Source organism: Amblyraja radiata, chromosome 2, assembly GCF_010909765.2.
Source record: "Amblyraja radiata isolate CabotCenter1 chromosome 2, sAmbRad1.1.pri, whole genome shotgun sequence".
In the NCBI taxonomy this organism is placed as follows: Eukaryota; Metazoa; Chordata; class Chondrichthyes; order Rajiformes; family Rajidae; genus Amblyraja; species Amblyraja radiata.
This window is the reverse complement of record NC_045957.1, coordinates 33,852,243-33,873,577: the sequence shown is the minus strand read 5'-3', so window position 1 is coordinate 33,873,577 and position 21,335 is coordinate 33,852,243. Positions and strand designations below refer to the sequence as shown.

General features: G+C 43.1%; 1 protein-coding gene across 5 annotated transcripts in view; it reads left to right on the top strand.

Annotated features, from left to right (window-relative positions):
- dip2c (disco interacting protein 2 homolog C) overlaps positions 1-20,348 on the top strand; it is a 539,567-nt gene extending 519,219 nt beyond the window's left edge. For all 5 annotated transcript variants that reach the window (XM_033044735.1, XM_033044743.1, XM_033044718.1 and 2 more), the window contains 5 exons: positions 5,034-5,091; positions 10,739-10,813; positions 13,542-13,716; positions 15,022-15,145; positions 17,353-20,348. In XM_033044735.1, the coding sequence (XP_032900626.1) occupies positions 5,034-5,091; positions 10,739-10,813; positions 13,542-13,716; positions 15,022-15,145; positions 17,353-17,605 (685 nt within the window). In that variant the 3' untranslated portion in view covers positions 17,606-20,348. The remainder of the gene's footprint in view (positions 1-5,033; positions 5,092-10,738; positions 10,814-13,541; positions 13,717-15,021; positions 15,146-17,352) is intronic.
- Positions 20,349-21,335: the final 987 nt, after the last annotated feature.

Here is a 21,335-nt window from a genome sequence, read left to right as displayed (position 1 = left end):
ATGTGGACTGAGTTAGTTATAATGTGATTTTGATCAGGAACTGGAGAACCACTGAAAAATTACTTTGGAAATTGACAAGCTGAGAAAAAGCTGTCTTGGGATAAGAAAGTCTTGAGAAAAAACCTGTTTATGAGTAATTTCCCTGCAGTAATGAGACACTATTAGAGTGGCACGGTGACAGAGCGGTAGAGATACTGCCTTAAGGGCCTGTCCCACTTTCACGACCTAATTCACGACCTCTGCCGAGTTTGCCCTTGACTCGTACTCGCAGTATGGTCGTCACAAGGTCGTAGGAGGTCGTAGCAGGTCATGATGCTAGTCGTAGGTACTCGTGGCATCAAGTAGGTTGGGCCGTTTTTCTAGCCTGATGAAAAATGTCCACGAGTAAAAAAGGTCGTGAATTAGATCGTGAAAGTGGGACAGGCCCTTAACTGCGCCAGAGACCCGTGTTTAGAAGTTACCTAAAATTGGATAAATCAATGTTCATACCATTGGATTGTAAGCTTATATAAATCATTGACATATTCTAGACATGAAATAGGTAATGTCAAATGAATGCTGGCCCTTATATATCGAGGATTACAAAGGGGTTGAGCAGGCAAATCAAAGACCTCATCCAGACGATTCCAAGCAGGTTTGGGCTCCACATTTTGGGAAAGATTACACTCACTTTGGAGAGCATATACCATATATTTACCTGGTGACCATTGTGCAAATACCAACATCATCCTCTCTTCTTGCATGTATATTCTCATTACTAGTTGGTAGCAATGACTTGGTAAGATTTGAGGTATTAATGTTTCATATTCAGTCTTCAGCTACAGGCACCTACAATGCTGTTGTGATGGCTGTTTCAATACCTTGTGCTATTTCTCTTGGCACTGCAGCGAATTGTTTTCCACCATTTCCCTTTTATCCCCCCTCTCCCTCCCCTACCCCCTGTCCCCTTCCACCTCTATCCCTCCCTCGTACTTTACCTTTCACTCCTCTTCTCTCCACTGCTACCCTTTTGTCTCCTTTGTTTCTTGCTCCACCCATCTTCCAATCGAACCCAGCTTATCTGTATTCACATCACTTGCCAGGCTTTGTCCCTCACCCACCTCACTTTTTTAGCTTTCTCCCCCCACCAACTAGCATCAGTCTAGAGGGTCCCAACCCGGTACGTCACCTGTCCATTCTCTCCACGGATGCTGCCTGACCCACTGAATTCCTCCAGCACTTTGTGTTTTTTAATTGCTAGTTCTCTCAGCGGTAGTCCACATTTGCTATAACACAAATGAGGATTCCAGGAAATGTAAATGTAAAGTATTTGAAACTGTTCAAGCCAAAAATAAAACAAATCTCTTTGTGAACCGCAGTTCCTGTCAACTTGCCAGTGGTTGACAGAAATTATCCTTCATGTGTATCAATTTTTATCTGCAAACCTTATGACCGACTGACATTTAATAGCCTGCAGTAACCAAGCAGCCAAACGTTTTATATTACCTTTCCAAGTCGGCACTTTTTATAATGTGCTTGATATCACTAGAATCAGCATCAGACATGACATTTTTTAATCTCAATAAACATCATTGGTCTAAAGGGGGGAGTGTTCAGATTAAGCATAACTCCGTTCCCAGAGATGCATTTAGACATTTAGTACACCTACTGGTTGATGTATATTGCCATCTACCTAACGCCCTGCTAATTCATTCATTTGCCATCGACAATGGCTGCACTCATTTATAATAAAGCATGTCACAGTAGAGGGAAGGAGAAAACACAAAGCAAAGGTATTCAGAGTTAGTACAGAACAAGCCTGCTGTTCAACCTTAGACCAGCCATTGAAACCGCAGTTTGCAAGGAGTGATTAGGGTAAAGGTCGGAAAGAAAAGTTGTTCATTCCCAGGTTTATATTTATATAATTTCTCCTTGTCCTTTCACACTAGCCCATCTTTCATAAACAATTTTTTTTCCACATTATTGGTCAATCAGTTTCAGTTTAGTTTAGAGAAACTGCGTAGTAACACGCTCTTCATCGCACCGAGTCCGTGCCGACCATCGATCACCCTGTACTCTCCCACTTTTGCATCCTGCAAACCTGCAAGTCTTTGGAATGTGGGAGGACACCAGAGCAACTGGGAAAAACGTACACGTTCCCAGGGAGAACGTACAAACTCCTTACAGACAGCACCCGGATTCAGGAATGATCTGGGTCTCTGGCGCTGTGAGCAGTGGCGGACTGGGTCTCAAAATATTGGTTGCCAGGAGACAAAGGGGGCCCACTTCATCAGGGGCCCACTTGCCATCGGGCAAGCTGACACCCTGGCCAGTCCGCCACTGGCTGTGAGGCAGCAACTCTACTGCTGCAATACTGTGCCACCCTGGTGTGCCATTTTGCATGACATATTCAACTGGCTTTCCAGTAAACTTTCCCAACAATGTATTTATTTTTTGGTTTACTCGCATCTTTTACTGCTTAATTTATAAAAGCATTTCTGCAGTCTCTGTGCATGGGTGCAGTGAGCTATGAACGACCTGGTCTGTGAATCAGAGAGAGTTGGTAGTGGGTGCAGTGAATGAAGATGGATCCGGGCAGAGGGTGAAGTGACTTAACAAGGGACTCGAGCAATGTGTATAGTGAATCAACCCACTCGTGGACCATAGTGAAAATGCGAGGCATAATGAGCGTGTGCTTCATATGGTTGGAATTTTTCAAAGTAGTGATGTGTCTGAAACATTAGCTTGTTATAATGTTGGAAAAGCAGCTACCAATTGGAATAGGCAAACTCCCATAACTGTGAGAATAATGATCGGATAATATCTTTCAATGATGCATTTGAGGAAGAACATTAGCCCTTTAAACACGGACAGCTCCGGTGCTGCTTTTCAAAATGGTGCCACGAGTTGACTGTATAAACGAGGAACTGCAGCTGCTGGTTTACACAAAAAGAACACAAAGTGCTGGAGGTTTCCTTCTCCAGGGTCCCTATCCATGTTCTCCAGAGAGGCTGCCTGATCCGTTGAGTTACTCCAGCACTTTGTGTCCTTTCATGGAACCAGCATCTGCAGTTCCTCGTATCTACATTTTAACTGCAGATGCTGATTTACACAATGAAGACACAAAGTGTTGGAGTAACTCAGCCGGTCAGGCAGCATCTCTGGAGAACATGGTGGGTGATGTTTCAGGACTCTTCTTCAGACTATTTGAGGGTGGGGGGGGGGGGGGGGGGGGGGTGAGTTGATAGGCACCACTAGTTGGTTTTGGATTCTCTAGATAAAGCACATTGGATATGCCTTTTTAATGTGACCTTCCTGTTTAAGAGAGGGGGGTTAGCCTTTCATCGATAGATAGATAGATAGATCCTCTATTGTCATTCAGACCTTTTGGTCTGAACGAAATAGCAGGAAATAGGTTCAAAATTATTATTAAGGAACAGTAACAGGGCATTTGGAAAATAATAAGAGGATTGTGTAGGGTCAGCTCATATCTATGAAAGAGGCGTAATGTTTGACAAATCTCTGGGTTTTTTTAAGTAACCAGAAGAGTAGATAAGGGGAAATTCAATAAAAACTGTAGGTGCTAGAAATGTGAAATAAATACACAAAATAGTAGGAACTCTCATTGGGTCAGGCAGTTTGTGTTTCAGTTTTCAAGACCCTTGTCAGAACTTGATAAGTGGATTTTACTTGGACTTTTAGAAAATGTTCGAGAATGGTTTATGTGCATGTTATGCAGTGAACCGGCACCTAAAGATGGACAGATTTGGAGAGAAACAGCCTGTTTTAATATTGTTCTGTAGGTGGGGTGAGTGTCGTAGGACTCACCTTTCGAAAGGCGAAAGGGAATTAATTATAGTACTGTTTTTGATAAACTTTAACCAAACTATAGTTTGTTACTTTAGAGATCAATATCATCAAAAAAGCCCAGACAGACAAGTTGTTGGCAAAGTCAGTCCTCGAGGAACAAATCAATTAACTATAGTCTGGGAGGCAAGGTTTTAAATGATTTCTGCTGTTACATTGCATAGATCACTGAAAGACAAAGCACCGTCATTGATGTATATTCCTGTACAGAGTATCTGTGGAAATGGTATGTCTATTGATTAGCCTAATGCTTATTTGAGGGCCTACAATTGTATAGTACATTTAACAAGCAACAAAAAAAACATGCTTTGAAAATTATAACTTCAGATCCAAAGGGAATCGCATTTAAATTTTAGGCATGTATAGCACAAATGTGAATTGTAATTGAGTGCAAACATCTGCATTAAAAATAATGGGAAATCAAATGGTAACTGGTGAGGACTTACAAATTACTCCTCATAGTTGATAAATGAAGCTTCCATTATTATCAGAATATGGGATCTGGAAATTGTCAGGTTATAGATTATTATTGGCAGGTTGTGTAAAGAGTTATTGATTCTAAAATTGTTGGAAATTGTCAGTTAATCTTATAATAAAAAATATTATAAGAATAAACCGAAGGTCTTAAAGGGAGACTCCAGGGTTGAGCACAGCTTGGTTTATGTTTGGTTTAAAGATATAGCATGGAACCGGGACATTCAGCCCACCGAATCCACGACAACCATCGATCACCCATTCACATTAGTTCTATGTTATCCAACGTTGACACACAAAGGGCAATTTACAATTAGCCTAAAAACCCGCACGGCTTTGGGATGTGGGATGAATGTGGTGTACGAGGAGGAAACACACGTGGTCACAGGGAGAACTCCACATGCAAACTCCACACAGACAGCACCAGATGTCAGGATCGAACCAGGTCTCTGGCACTGTAAGGCAGCAGTTCTACCAGCTGCGCCACCCTGCTGCACAAAGTGACTGATGATATGTTTCTAAGCTGCCATTACTGCATTTTCCTTCCGTTAGTTGCTTTCGTTGCTCTTAATATTAAACAGCAGATTATATAAGCATATATTGAGAAAAACTTTTCAAAACTACTTTAGGATAATTTGTGGGAATTTAGTCTCTTGTACAACCTAGACAAGCTATTAGCAATGCCCACAAGACATGCCCTTTGTTGTTTACAGGGTCCGTTTAGTGGAAAGAGGATCTCCTCACAGTCTGCCTCTCATGGAGTCCGGAAAAGTGAGTAACTGATTCTGCTTTTGCAAAGGATTTAAAAAGAAGAAAATATTAAATTGAGTGTATGCTGTAATTTCCAGATTCTAAATGTTATGCTCATGCAAGTTGGAGTGTGTGTGTGCTGAAAGGGTTAAATTGAAAAGAAAGGAAACCTAAAACGATGGCGACTAATTCTGCATTAACTTCAGATAAACATGCACTACTGCATTACTATCTCATTTGGAGCACCGGCCAATTCCGTTCTAGAGATTTAATAACTGAGTTTAGTTCGTGAAGTTCGTTCTTGTCCGTGAGGACCTCAATGAAAAGCAGCAAAAACTGACGTCATGGGAGACTCGTGAAGTTGGCATTGCCTGTTCTGGGTCAGCTAAAGAGGAAAGTAGTGTATTTTGGCAGCTTCTTCCCTCGATGTTTCATGAAAACATGCTGGTTATTTATTCACGTCAATGATGAGCTTCCTTCATTGGAATTTCTCCACTGAGAGCAGTGCTGTCCTCTATTGAAGTGCTCACCATCCACAATCAAATGGACATAGGTGGGGTTGTGATGGTGTGTTCATCACAAAGGGGCAGAGAAGGCAATGATAGCCATTTCTGGAGCCCGATATCATGACTCCCGGCTGGTGACTCAGGCAAATGATCTGGACAGCTTTTTAAAATGTACTATTTTAGTGGGATGTGGCCATCCTTTGCTGAGGTCACATTTATCACCATCCATAACAGGTGGTAGTGGTTTTAGTTTAGTTTTTGAGATACAGTGCAGAAACTGGTCCTTCAGCCCACCAAGTGTGCAGCAACCAGAGATCACCCCGTACACTAGCACTATCCTACACACGAGGTACAATTTTACAATTACTGAAGGCAATTAACCTACAAGCCAGCACGTCTTTGGAGTGCGGGAGGAAACCGGAGCACCCGGAGAAAACCCACGTGGCCACAGGGCGATCGTGCAAACAGCACCCGTAGTCAGGATCGAACCTGGGCCACGGGTGTTGCAAGATAGCTACTCCTCTGCTGTGTCACTGTGCCACACACAACTGGTGGGCAACTTTCTTAAATCACTGCATCCCAAGTCTTGATGCATTTAAGTAAGGACTTTCAAGGTCAGCGAGGGACTGATGATATATTTCCAAGTCAGCAAGGGGTGCGACTCGGAGAGGAACCTGCAAGTGGTGGCGTTCCTCTGCGTCTCAAACTTTTGTCCTTCTTGGTGGCAGAGGTGTGACCATTGGAGTTACCTTGGTAAGTTTTGTGGAGGATGCAGCAGTGCAGCCATTGTACGCAGTGGCAGAGACAACATATTGGTTGATGCCCACTGGGAGACAGGATCCAAAAGATAGGAATTACACTCTCTTCCCTTGCCTATAAAATCCGTGCTTTATGTACAGCCTTTTAGTAATTATACAATGTCCCCAACTGCTCTCGATTGTTGAACAGATGAGAGTGATGAACAGGCTGGAGGTGATTACCTGTCTGATAGTTGGCACTGACTAATGTTATCTTTACTCTGCTTAATAAAGCACTATATTTTGACCTGGATGGTGCTGAGCTTCTTAAGGATTGTTGGAGTTACACTTGTCCAGAGAGACGGAGAGCATACTATCGATCTCCTGACTTGGGCCTTGTAGTTGCGATGGTTCTATGGTGCTTTATTGTCATGTGTGCACTGCACAGAGACATTCTTTTTGCATAGATCACACATGCACGAGTCACCATATTCTGGCACCATTTCCAAAAAGTCCAAAGTCTGGTTCATGCGCTCGATGTACTGTAGTGGCTCCCGATCCAGGTGAGCTCCAGGCTGCTGCAGGATCTTCCTCCGTTGCCCTTGAACTGGCATCCCTCTCCTCACCCGACCACCTCCATATCCCAGGGTCACTATAAAATCACGCCTCAGCTTCCTGCACTCCAAGGACTGAAGTCCTACCCTACCCAGCCTCTCCCTATATTCAGGCCCTCAAGTCCTGACAACATCCTCGTAAATCTTCCCTATATTTTTTTCTGATTCAGAATTGACTGCGTTTGACTCAAATGTTGCTTCTGGTTCAAAGAAGAAAAAGGCAACAAAGCCTTTGACTTTAAAGTAGGAGTTAGAGAAGTTATCCAAGGGTGGGCCAAAGCACTCCTGGCTCTGAGTAAAGGAGAAAAGGCCCTGCTACATTTTGGTTCCAATTTGAGTACAGGTGCACAACCTTTTATCCGAAAACCTTGAGATCAGACACTTTTCGTAATTCGGAATTTTTCGGCTTTCGGAATGGAAGATTTTTAGCGTAGATTTTAACGGCTGGCTCAGTGGTAGAGTGCTCGGCTCATATCCGCAAGGTCGCGAGTTTGCGCCTCGATCCCGGCAGTTACTCGATCGCGAGTTTGAGTCTACAATGTAGTTTTTCTTGCAGAATAGGAGAGAATAGGGAGGGTTAGGCTGGGATCATTCTCTGCGAGATGATCTTAGTGCGGGAGACAAGTGTAGGAGAGGTGTACTGACTGTGTGGGCAGAACTTTGGAAGTGATTGCCCACCATTCTCAAAAGCCGTTGTGTCTCCCTGTCCCTGGGATAGCAGGGGGCGATCAAACAGCACAATACCCCCCTCCCCCTCCAACTCCAGAGGAATCCGCTCCCCGATGGGCCGCTACGGCGACAAGTGGCAGTTTGCCCACAGCCCGAGCTGCGCCACCCCAAGAACAAGACGTACCTTGCAGGTGAGCAGGAGAGTGGGGTTGTTTGCAGTTGCAGAGGGAGGGGGCAAGGGTGGTACAGTTCCCAGTCTCAGCTCCTGTCCTGGGGGGTGGCCGGAGACGTCAGGACCAACAGGAACCCGCTCCCCGTTGTGCCGCTACAGCGACAAGTGGCAGTTCGCCCACAGCCCAAGCTGCGCCCCCTCATCCGTAACCCGGGTTCCTCTGGAGTTGGAACGGGGCTGGACTAGAGTTGCTGCTGGCTGTGAGTCTCTGGGATCTCCGTGCTTGCAGTCGGTGTCCCGTTGGTCCTGACGTCTCCGGCCACCCCCCTGGACAGGAGCTGAGACTGGGAACTGTACCGCCCTTGCCCCCTCCCTCTGCAACTGCAAACAACCCCACTCTCCTGCTCACCTGCAAGGGCGGTACAGTTCCCAGTCTCAGCTCCTGTACAGGGGGGTGGCCGGAGACATCACAGCCCGAGCTGCGCCCCCTCATCCGCAACCCCAAGAGCAAGACGTACCTTGCACACCATCAGCTTCTGTCCCTATGGAGAGCGTGTTCCTCTGGAGTTGGAACGGGGCTGGGCTGCTGCTGGCTGTGGGTCTCTGGGATCTCCGTGCTTGCAGTGGGCCTGGGGGTCGGTGTCCCGTTGGTCCTGACGTCTCCGGTGACTGGCACTGACCTGCTGGCATCGCCGACGTGAAGACAGTGTAAGCCCCCGCGCCGGTGCAATGAGCGGGGAGCTGGAGAGGGGAGGGAAGGGGTCACACACATGGCCGGGAAGCAGAGGGGTGTAGGTGGGGTGAAACTGAAGGGAGCGACAATCTGCTGCTGCCTGCCCGCTGAGTTAAAAAGTTCCCACGCAAGACTCACGATACACTGTATATCGTGAGTCTACCGTGGGAACTTTTTAACTCAGCGGGCAGGCAGCAGCAGATTGTCAATTATTAACCCTCCCGCGCAATATACCCTCACCTTCTCTTTTATGAATGGGGATTTAGTTCCCCTTTCTTCGAGGACCGACCGGAGGTTCCGCTGTCACATCTGCGGGCCGCCCTCGGTGAACGTCTTCATGGACCTTTCTTCAAGGACCGAAAAAATGTCCGCTATTCAGAGCTTTTCGTTATTTGGAATTTCGGATAAAAGGTTGTGCACCTGTATATGGTAAGGAAGGACACTCGGAGCCAAGATTCCAACAAATGCTAACTCATTTTGAAACTTGAGCTGCTAGACATTGAACTACAATATCTCAACTACAATACCTTCCAAGTTCATGTTTCAGAACTGCCCGATGTTGCTCAAAAAGATCTTCAATAAACAAAATAATTGAACAGCAAAATATGCATCTTGTGGACAAAATTGTGTACAGTGTTGTGTATGATTATATACCACACTATTGGTGAAGGGAAACTGGTCATCTATTTGGTTATTTTCAAATTATTCTACTGCAGACCATAGTGATGCTTATAACCAAATAAAAATGGCCAAAACAAAAGAAAAAGGCCGATGCCATGAAGTGGAAGGATAAAGCAGGTCAGGGAAGGTTCAGCCCTGGTGGCAATGTGTGTGCCTGAGGAAGAAAGGCCCTTGGATGAAGTGCAGTAGAAAATCAATTCTATTGCGAGAGGATTTGAGTTTAGGAGCAAGGAGCTCCTACTGCAGTTGAACAGGGCCCTGGTGAGACTGCACCCGGAGTATTGTGTGCAGTTTTGGTCTCCTAATTTGAGGAAGGACATTATTACCATTGAGGGAGTGCAGCGGGTTACCATTGAGGGAATTCACCAGGTTAATTCCCGGGATGGCAGGACTGACATATGATGAAAGAATGGTTCGACTGGGCTTGTATTCACTGGAATTTAGAAGGATGAGAGGGAATCTTATGGAAACATATAAAATTCAAAAGGATTGGACAGGCTAGATGCAAGAAAAATGTTCCCGATGTTGGGGGAGTCCAGTACCAGGGGTCACAGTCGAAAAATGGTAGGCCATTTAGGACTGAGATGAGATAAAACCTTTTCACCCAGAGTTGTGAATCTGTGGCATTCCCTGCCACAGAAGGCGGTGGAGGCCAATTCACTGGATGTTTTCAAGAGAGAGTTAGATTTAGCTCTTAGGACTAACGGAATCAAAGGGTATGGGGAAAAAGCAGGAAGTGGGTACTGATTTTGTGTGATCACCCATGATCATATTGAATGGCGGTGCTGGCTCAAAGGGCCGAATGACCTACTCCTGCACCTATTTTCTATGTTTCTACAAACAAAGGACAATGAACAAAACACAAAAGGTGAGATGTAGAGGAACTGAGAGATGTTGGAGTTCTCAAGGAGAACTCAATACACCCGAGAATAAATAAAAAGGTCAGAATATGCTATTTCCCTTGAAGCTAAAACATTGGTGTGAGTACAACCAATGACATCTTGTCTCAGGCTATATCAGTACTTAATCTTCAATACCTATTACTATTCTTCCCCATTGTAAAATAAATTATTTGTGCCGGTGAGGAGATTTTCTGTACAATCAAGCTGTGCATTTTTCCCCTGAACTAAACGATCAGCCAATTCCTCTGTTTATAGAGTATCATCTGTCACCAGGAGAAGGATATAAAGTAATGAAAAAAGTCCACAGTAGATTGTCAGGAATTGGGGGAGGCAAGGCATGGGTTGTGATTGCAGTAATGAATAGATTCTCGAGAATTCATATTTTTATTATTTTCATTTGAGATCACGAGGTTGAGAGACCTGCACTGGACCTTTATGGTTGCAATCATTAATTATCACTGGCTGTCAGGTTTTGAAAAGTGTGTTTTAGGAATTTACTGTGGTGGTAATGGTTAGTTGTGCAAGTTTGGTTCAGGAAGCTGTGCTCAGAATCAAGCATGTGACGTACAATGTTGCCCACTGTGAATATGTGCTTTCAGACAGAAAAATCGTGTGTTGTGCTGACTGGTCTTGTGTTTGTAAACTGTCTTACAGATACTACCTGGAGTGAGAATAATCATTGCCAACCCTGAAACAAAAGGACCGCTGGGGGATTCTCACCTTGGCGAGGTGAACTGTCCATCATTTTATTTCAATTGAACAGTTTTTTCATTGTGAATTCTAAGTCTGAAGAAAGGTTTCGAACCTGAAACGTCACCAATTCCTGTTCCCCAGAGATGCTGTCTGACCTGCTAAGTCTCTCCAGCATTTTGTGTCTATATTCAGTGTAAACCAGCATCTGCAGTTCCTTTAGTTTAGTTTAGAGATATAGCGCGGAAATGGGCCCTTCGGCCCATCGAGTGTGCCCCGCCCAGGGATCCCCGCACACTAACACTACCCTACACACACTAGGGATAATTTACAATTTGACCAAGCTAATTAACCTACAAACCTGTATGGCTTTGGATTGTGGGAGGAACGAAACTCCCGGGGAGAACCTACAAACTCCGAACAGACAGCACCCTGACCCACGTAGTCAGGATCAAACCCTGGGTCTTTGGCACTGTCCTTCCTACAGTTTTTTCTTTGTGATACGATAAATGTATATTATGATTTAATTATTGGGCTGTTTGCCATCACCTCATGCACCCGCTCTGAATGAGTTAACATTCAGCAAACTTCTGAGAAAGCAGGTTCAGCAGCTGTGAGGGATTAGCTGTGTTTTGGTGGATTTCATGTGTGTGACATCATGTTTTTCTCTGCTCTTGGCAATCAGTGTTTCAGGTCAGGCTAATATCAGCAGCAAGAATAGCTCACTTGTTCATTAGAGTTTGTTCATCTCGGCAGCACATTTTATTTAACGTTGTAATGCTATCTGGAGTCTTTTTTTGTATCGAGCTCAATTAATTTCACTTTTCGGTTCCATTGGTTCCCTCACTTACTGGCCTTTTGAATTCTCAAGATTGAGTTCGATTTTCTAATTTCACTTCTGCTTGCGGTCCTCAAAAGTATTCCGCTTATTTTAATTACTTTGGAATAACGAAAGGAAAGCTTCACTTCCAAAGCACCTGTCAATAGACAATAGACAACAGGTGCAGGAGTAGGCCTATCGAACCAGCACCGCCATTCAATGTGGTCATGGCTGATCATCCCCAATCAGTACCCCGTTCCTGCCTTCTCCCCATTCTCCCCATTTCGTGAACCACCATGGAGTTTACACCGATAGATCCCTGTTGTAAAGTGGCAATAGATTTGTGCCCAGCAAGTGAGCACTCATTATAATGTAAGCAAAATGTTCTGTTTTTGCTGTTTTGGCTTAGGTTTATTATTGTAAAATGTACTGAGGTACAGTGAAAAGCTTTATTTTGCATGCTATCCAAACAGATCGGATAATCACATAAATACAATCCAGTCAAACTCAAGTCCAATATACAGAATGCAGAATATAGCTCTCAGCATTGTAGTGCATGTAGACAAAGTCCAATGTCCACAATGGCGTACGGAAATGAATCGGACAGTACCCTAGATTATGGCAGGACTCTTCAGATGCCTGATAAGAGGGGAAGAAACTGTGTCCTGAGTCTGGTGGTGCACGCTTTCAAGTTTCTGTATTGTCCAGGAGATTGTCCTGCGATCATGCTGTGCTTGTGGAGAGGGCTGTGGATGTTTTTTAACCCAAAAGTGTGTGCAGTGAGGGCCTGCCTACCATCTCGTTCAAATTAGTGCATCTTCCCACCTTGTCCCGTTGTAGTGTCAGCTTCAGATGAAGTCTCTGGAGAAGGATTTGAACTAGAATGCCCCTTCCTCCCCCCCCCCCCCCCCACACACACCTGAACCCAAGGCAGTGTTAATAAAATTAATTCAGTCTCTAAATGAAGTACTCCCTTTATACTTGCACTAATTTCTGGTCTTCCTTCAGTTGGATTAACTGATATTTCTTGGATCTTTTTTGGTTCTTAGCATTTCTGTAAATAGGGATTTCTGTTTCAGTTTGGGGGTTAATGTCAGTGGACAAATGGACATTGTGTGATTGTGTCAAGGCATTGACCTCAAACATATAATAACAAAGTACATAGAACAGTGTATAGTACTTCATACAGGCCCTTCAGCCCACAATGCCTGTGGAGCACATGATGCCAAGTTAAACTAATCTCCTCTGATCAATATCCCTCCATATTCTGGTGCCTATCTAAAAGATTCTTAAATGTCACAATTGTACCTGCTTCACCCACCACCTGGTAACATGGAGCAGGCACCCACCATTCATCATGTAAAATACATGCCCCGGACATCTCCTTTAAACTCTCCCTCTCTGGCCTTTAGACTATGCTCTCTCGTATTTGACCCTTGGAAAAAGATTCCGACTGTTTACCCTATCTAAACCTTTCATAATTGTGTATACTTGTCAGGTTGCCCCCTCAGCCTTCGATACTCCAGAGAAAACAATCCAAGTCTTTACAGCTAATACCCTCTAATCCAAGCAGCATCCTAGTTAACCTCTCCTGGTCCTTCTCCAAGGTCTCCACATCCTCCCTGTGATGGGGAGACCAGAACGGCACAAAATATTATTTTCCTTGTGGTGGAATTTGTTGCACAATTTTATTTGAAGACCGAGGAAGTTTCCTTTTTAACAATCTCTATTTTTCTCCAATGTGCTTTCTTATTTTTCATCCTTTTATTTGTTTTAATTTCTCCCCGATGGTTCTTTCCACATTCTGTATTTTTTTAAGTATTAGTATGCGTGTTATTTATGATATTGAATGCATTATGGGGAGATTTTGCGACAGATTGCTAACGCAATATGTTGCTGGACTGAGACAAAGACAATGATTCACATCTGTTTCTCCCCATTGAACAGATTTGGGTTCACAGTGCTCATAATGCGAGTGGATATTTCACCGTTTATGGAGATGAATCACTTCAATCAGATCATTTTAACTCCCGCCTAAGCTTTGGAGATACACAAACAGTATGGGCTCGAACTGGTTACTTAGGATTTCTTAGACGGACGGATCTTACTGACGCCAGTGGAGGTAAGGGCTAGGAAGAACAACCTGATTTTAAGAGAAATTCTGCATTTTTTGTTTGTTATCTTATAGTCATATAGCACAGCAAGGGCCCTTTGGCCCATCTTGTCTATGCTAACCATTATGCCCATCTACCTGCACTACACCTGTCTTAAGTATTCAAGCAATTGTCATAAATGTATCTTAAATAGTCATTGCAGCTGACTTCACCAGAGATCCAGATAATGACCACTTTGTGTGTATAAAGAAACCATCCCCCTCAAATTTGCTATAAAACTCCATACTTTTTCCTCTTATATCCTATCTGTGCCTCATTTAATTTTCTGCACCTCTGCCAGGTCCAATCATCAGATTCATTCACCCTGGGGAATAGCCCAGCCTATCCAATCTCTCATCAGTAACACCTTCCAATCTCTCCCCCTAACTAGAGTCCTTCAACCCAGGCAACATCCTGGTGAATCTCCTCTGCACTCCCTCTAGCCTAACCACACCCTTCCTCTTGTGTAACAATCAGGACTGCATTCAATCATGAAGCCACATTTGTTTGTGGCTGGTTCAGTTACATTTATGACTAGTGATTCAAGGGGAGATTCTGGAAACAGGCTCTTCAGTCCGACTCAACCCATGCCGACCAAGTGTCTATCCATGCGAGTCCCATTTGCCTGCATTTGACCCTCATCCTTCCAAACCTTTCCTATCCATGTATCCGTTCAGATAACATTTAAACATTGTTATAGTACCTGCCTCAACCGCTTCCTCTGGCAGTTTATTGGTTGCCAGATTATCTATTTTTCCAGACCAACAGAGGTCACAGCCTCTGAGAGGGGTCCAACGGTACTGGGACAGTCTGCCTAGGCCACCGAGGGGCAGAGATACCAGCCTGCAATGTTGGCCACGGCTATAACAGATCTGCCAGCTTTGGCCGGGCCAGAGTTCCACAGCCCCGGCCGCCGGGGGCAAATTCGACCCGCCGATCGGCGTGGAAGTCCCGATGAGGTGGAGATTGGCCGCCTCACCCAGCTTAGCTGCCACATTTTCGGGGGGACTTCCAGGGGGTAATTCAAGTGTGCTCCCCTAATTTTGTCCGGATTAAAGTACGGCGTGGCCACCAGTTGCTGGAAAATAGGTGGTGGAACTGTAACACCTTCTGTGTGAAGGAAATGCATTTAAAACGTATTTCACTGTTCTTTATTCTTGCTATAGCTTTATTTTGGGCAACTGTAGAGATTTAATTCTCTGTGTACAAAACAAAGCTGCCATAATTATGTTTCAACATGGGTTTAATGTAGTCCATGATTTGTGTTTTGTTAGAACGCCACGATGCGTTGTATGTTGTGGGTGCTTTGGATGAAGCAATGGAATTGCGAGGAATGAGGTATCATCCCATTGACATTGAAACATCTGTGATTCGTTCTCACAAGAGTATCACTGAATGGTAGGTCTTTCTCAGTCTGGCAATTAGTTTCCGTGCCATGAAAATGTTAATTTTTCCTTTTTTCCCCCACACTAACTTATATAGTGCGGATTTCCTGAATTTGCACATGCACATAAATCCAAGTCTTCCTGATATCCAGAGGGTTATTAGGCAACGCAATTAGCCACTAGAGACTTGGTTGAGTCACTTAATAAAGAATTTGGTCAAATGGGGAAAGAGCAGATTAAATGAAATTTTGCAACAGAAATTAAAGCCCTGTCCCACGGTGCGAGTTCATTCAAGAGCTCTCCCGAGTTTAAAAAAAATCGGACTCATGGTAAGCACGGAGAATGAACGTAGCGGGTACGTCGGAGCTTGGGGACGTCACTTAGCAACTCGTAACGCTAACGGCAGGTACTCGGGAAGACTCGTGAAGATTTTTCAACATGTTGAAAAATGTCCACGAGAGCCCCGAGTACCGACTAGTGGCCATTACTGTAAATCTCCGAATTCGAATCAGGGCAAACTCGGGAGAACTCTTGGAATGAACTCGCACCGTGGGACAGGGCTATAAATTGGCAAATGTATAGAAATGTGATTGGGTGGGATGATTTCAGCAAACCAGGTTATGATCAGAATCAGAAGTGGGTGAAATGTAGGGAATTATTATAGTGCAGGTCACAGTGCAATTAAAGAAGAAATGCAGGTTCAGGTAATGTTAATCCCTGAAGAGAACTGCAGATGCTGCTTTACAAAAAGAGACAAAGTGCTTGAGTAACGCAGTGGGTCAGGAAGCATCACTGGAGATCATGGATATGTGTTGTGGAGGGGGGTCAGGATAAAGCCTGGCAAGTGATAGGTGGATACAGGTGAAGGGGGTTATTGATAGGCAGATGGCTGGACAAAGGCCAGAGACGATGACAAAAGGTGTGAGATAAAGATTGAAGAGTTGCAAGTTGTGAAATCCAGGAAAGAATGTAGATGGAAGGGGAGGAATAGATGCAATAGAATCCGGGAGTCATGGAGAGCGCGGTCCCTTCAGATGGCTGAAAAGGGTGGGGTTGGTGAAGATGTGACTGGTGGTGGGATCACGTTGGTGGTGGTGGAAATGTCGGAGAATGATGTGTTGGATGTGGAGACTGGTGAGGTGAAAGGACCAGGGGATCTCTATTCTATCTTGGGGGTGGGGAAGCGAGAACAATAAAATACTCAGAGGAGGTACAGCGCTCTCCATATGACAGCAGAGGGAACCAGATTTATTCACGAGGGCTTCTTGGATATCCTAGAACAGAAAGCCTCATCTTGGGAGCAGATGCAGCAGAGATAGAAACATTGAAGCATCTATGCAACAGGCAGGTTGGGAGGAGGTGTAGTCCAGATAACCCTGGGAGTTGGTGGCCTTGTAGTAGACACCAGTTGATAGTCTGTCCCCTATGATGGCGACAGAGAGTCAAAAAGAGAAGATAGATGTCAGGGCAGGATGGAAGTTTGTGGTAAAGTTAATTAAATCAATGAGTTCAGCACGGGTGCAGGAGGCAGCCCTGATGCAGCCATCAATGTAGCAGCGAAAGTTGGGGGATGGTGGCGGTGTACGTTTGAAACAAGGACTGTTCAACGTAACCAACAGAACAGCAGGAATAGCTGGGGCCCATGTGAGTGCCCTTTCCTCCCTGTGCCCAACCTGGACCTGCACCCATTTCTCCCCTCCTCCTTCCACCGACATTCCCTCTACGAGCTTCATTATTTGCAAATCTCTAATCCTTATCTCACATCTTTTGTCTTTTCATCTCTGGCCTCTATCCAACCATCCACCTAGCCAAAAAAATCTCACCTGTATCCACTTATCACTGGCCAGGTTTCATTTCTTTCAGTTTTCTCTCTCCCCCCTCCCCCACCTCAATCAGCCTCAAGAAGAGTTCCGACCCAAAACTTAATTTATTCCTTTTCTCCAGAGATGCAGCCTGACCCGCTGAGTTACTCCAGCATTTTGTACCTGTCTTCGGTATAAACTAGCATCTGCACATACATCACCTATCTGTGTTCTCGGGACATGGTGCCTGACCCGCTGAGTTACTCCAACACTTTGTGTCTTCGACAGTTCCTGGTGTAGTTCGATAATTAATACAAATCAAATAACTACTGAAAATATTCACTGAATCAAAGTGTTAACTTTTAAATAAAGCCTAGCATTACCATTTACTTATTTCTCTCTTTATCTTTTTCTTCAGTGCGGTGTTTACCTGGACTAATCTTTTGGTGGTGGTTGTGGAACTGGATGGATCAGAACAGGAGGCTTTGGACCTTGTTCCCCTGGTTACTAATGTGGTTCTGGAGGAACATTACCTGATTGTAGGAGTTGTAGTTGTGGTAGATGTCGGAGTGATCCCAATAAACTCTCGTGGAGAAAAGCAACGCATGCATCTAAGGGATGGATTTTTGGGAGACCAACTCGATCCGATCTATGTGGCCTACAACATGTAGCCTCTTGTTCAAGGCTTCCATTGACTATGTGTATGTACATATGTAAAAATTACTCTTTGGTGTTCACCACAAATGTGCAGAAACCGAAAGACAAATGGTTGCTCCAGAGGGGGACTTTCTGCACTTGCAAGCACTAGTGACTCGTCACAAAGATGTGAAACTATTCCTTTGTACCACAAAGACAATGATTAGTACACAGCCCTTTGAAGGTCAAAATCCCATCATGGAATCGATTTCTTGCTTGTTGGTTGATTAACTGCTTTTAAAGTAAGTGTACTATCTGCGCTCTGTATTTTTAAGTTATGTCAGCTGAAGTTGCTAAACGTTTTTTAATCTGCCCTCTAAGGGGGTGCTGTTTATGTATTCACATACTGTGGCAAAAAAAGCAAGTATTTTAGGTTGTCGATTCTTGAGATTTGGTCAAAATTCGTTCAAAAGTTGTAAACAAGAAACCTTCTACCTAGAAATGACTGACCGAAGATATTTTGTTCCTCCTTTTATTTTCTTGTAGGTCTGGTATTTGATATTAAGAGGTACAAGAGTAACATCTACCATGTCTGCACCTTTAGAGTTGCAACTAAGTTATGGGTTCCCTCTCAAAGCAGGGCTTGGGGAAAAACACGCAAGGACAATTAGGAGCTGTCTGCCACCTAACAATGGGGGTGTAGATTGCAGGTCCATCCAGTAATAGGGTTCAGATAAGTTTTCATGTGTGATGATTACCATTGTACTACAAAAAAAGGAGAAAAAACACTGAGTAACTTCATATTGTGTAATTATGTACAAAACAGTTTTAATTTATTTTGTTCTTTAGAAGTATATTAAGAGAGAGACATTTGAGAATGTTTTACTCTTTTAAATGTTTGCTATTAAAAGGCAAAGTGTTACATTTTATGTGGATAGCTTCACATCTGCACACTATATTCGAGGTAATTCATCAGATCTTTGGTTTTACCAATGGAAGAAATATTGAAAATGCAGTAATTCTTACTTGCATGGTGTCCCAGTTTTTTAAGATGAACGTAAGGTTGTGTTATTCACTCGGTCCACCTCAGAGGTGCAGTATCCTAGCACATGATGTGATGTACGCAAGCACCTTCCATCAGAAGATAAAAGTTTGTGAAAAGATCTGTGGACATCTTTATGCTTGTGAATTAACTGAAGTTTAAAGTGCACTAAAAATATTTTAAAAAATCAATAAAAAAATTGTATTGTGCCAGATTGGCTGGTGTTCATTAATAACTTTGTGTTCGCATGTGCACACATACACTGACTGTTGTTAGACTCTCCACATGTGGCAGGTTAAACAGAGCAGGTTGTGTGGTTTTCAGGATGTGCACATACTTTAACATCCCCATGTGCTTTAAACTCCAAACTGACAGCTATACTTTCAAACTTTTTACTTACTGCTGCTAATTGTATTTATGGTAAGACTTTTTCTTAACCTGTTTTGGGTTCTAAGAAAATTACAAAAATAACTAACTGCAAAAGAGCCATTTTTCCAGTAAACCTTTTTAATTATAGGTTAAGAAACTAATGTACAAGAAACAGTGTTAATTTTTTATAATCTTTTACAACAATATTTTGCAATGTGAGTTTTAATTTTTGCTCTAAAAGATGCAATATGCACACAAAATGGTGGCTGGTAACTTTTCCCTTACTCCATTTTGTGACAAGCCCATGTTCCATTGTTAGTCATTTGCCGTTTGTCAAGCTAAACATTCTCCCATGTGCTTCGAGACAGACCGGGTCTGGTCTACAGTAAATTTCTTAGAGCTCTTCAAATATTGCTGGTTTATGATTAATTGGTAAGAGATGCTAGATAAACAGAGAGAGAGATTGACAACAGTTAAAAAAATAATTCCAATTGTGTTTTGACAGCAGTACTGCAGAAACTTGACAGAAGATACACCTGTTTAGTAGCTGGCTCCCCGAGTTGCCTGATTGGATATGAAACACAGAATACTGCCTTAATTAGTGACCAAGCCCAAGGATATTGAATATCCTCTGGTGCATCAAAATGGTGTTTGCCATTTTTGAGGAAATAAAGAAGAATAAATAGTAGGGATGGTAATACTGCTCCCAGGTCCTGAGAACCAAATCCAACACATTGGGTAATATTGCCTTAGCAAGGTTTATCATATTTTTTATGCCAGGTCTGTTGCGTCCTGTGCTACCTGCCATTTGTAAAGAGAGTCTAACATTTACTATTTGTAGTAAAGTAGATTTCTTGTTTTGTTGTGAGAATGGAAGAAGCAACCATCCAGAGTCCTCACAGACTCAGCAATAAAGAAGGCTTGTCCCGTATTAGGAAAACTTACTATAGTTAAACCATGCATTAGAATGTATAAAAACTGTTTGTCTTGTGATCTAGTGCTTTGAAGTAAAAGAAAACCATGTAATCAAATGATGCACATGCACAAAATGGAAGGTACATGAAGAGCATATAATATCAAAAACAGGATCAGATTCCTCACGGTGCTTGTTATTATTATCCTGCTTGACACTTTACCCAAGGGAAGACTGTCCCTTTTATCAGTTGAATGTTAGCAGCGTTCAGTCATATAGTCCAGTGACTGGTAGAGAATGTTGTGTACTCAACCAATCACAATGGATTTTACTGTGCAAAGGACAGCAATCTTTCTTGTATGTTAAACCACCAGTACGCTTTGTACATCTGTGATAACGCCTGTTTTATATTCAAATGAATAAATAAAAGCTTTTATTTTTGTTGCTCTGAAAACAATTCATCTGTCTTCATTCAACAGACAACATTTCCTCATAATGGGCTTAATTAGCGCATACTCTTGTACCCTTCAATTTGCTTTCTCAAGATTAGAAACGATCCTTTGCCAGCAGAGTTCTTACTTATTTTTGGCTGAATGTAAGAGGAGAATTATTATATTTAGAAAATATGTACCACAAAATAAGAATTGGCACAATGTACTAATAGCCTGGTACAAGGGAAAATCTCAAATTGGTTCTAAAAACGAAATTATCCAATCTTCCAAACATTTATCCAAGCCACTATTATTTTTCTTCAGATTTTGTCTTTTGGCAGTTGATTTATATATAATGCAGTTAAAATTTCCTCTTGCAAGCCTATTTCTGTTCTGATTCAGGACTTTATGGCATTTGACCATTTATCAAAGTAATGTGTATATTATCATCAAATTTTGTTTTATGGGGACACTATCAAAAGGTCATATTAATGGAAATGGTTGTTGCACCATCTATCTATTCCTTTAAGAAGCTTAAATCTTGCTCCTAATATCTCCTTAGAGTTATCACCTTAAGAGAGCATAAGTTAATATATTTTTTCCTGGCTTGCACATTTTAAGACATTTATGAATCTCCTTGCCATTTACAGAACATATGATAATGGCTAAATATTCTTGCTGGAGGACAGTGAGAAAGATTGCTCATTATTCCAAAGTACAATCAAACCTACATCCTCTTCCAGACTTGCACAGACATCTGGTGTTTGCATCCTAGCCCTTCCATTGTGGATGCCAATGAATGAACCAGGGGAAGGGTCTGAGGAAGGAGTTCTCAGATCCGTTCTATGTTGCTCATTTGGTTTTATTCCTTTCCTCTGATCTTGTATCATTTCTGTTCGGTGCACATGTCACCCATTGTCCCATCTCTCTGGAATCCCTTTAATTCGTTTGAGCCAGGTTAAATATTAATAACATGTCCTTCTATAAATACGACTTTGTCCAGGGTGTAG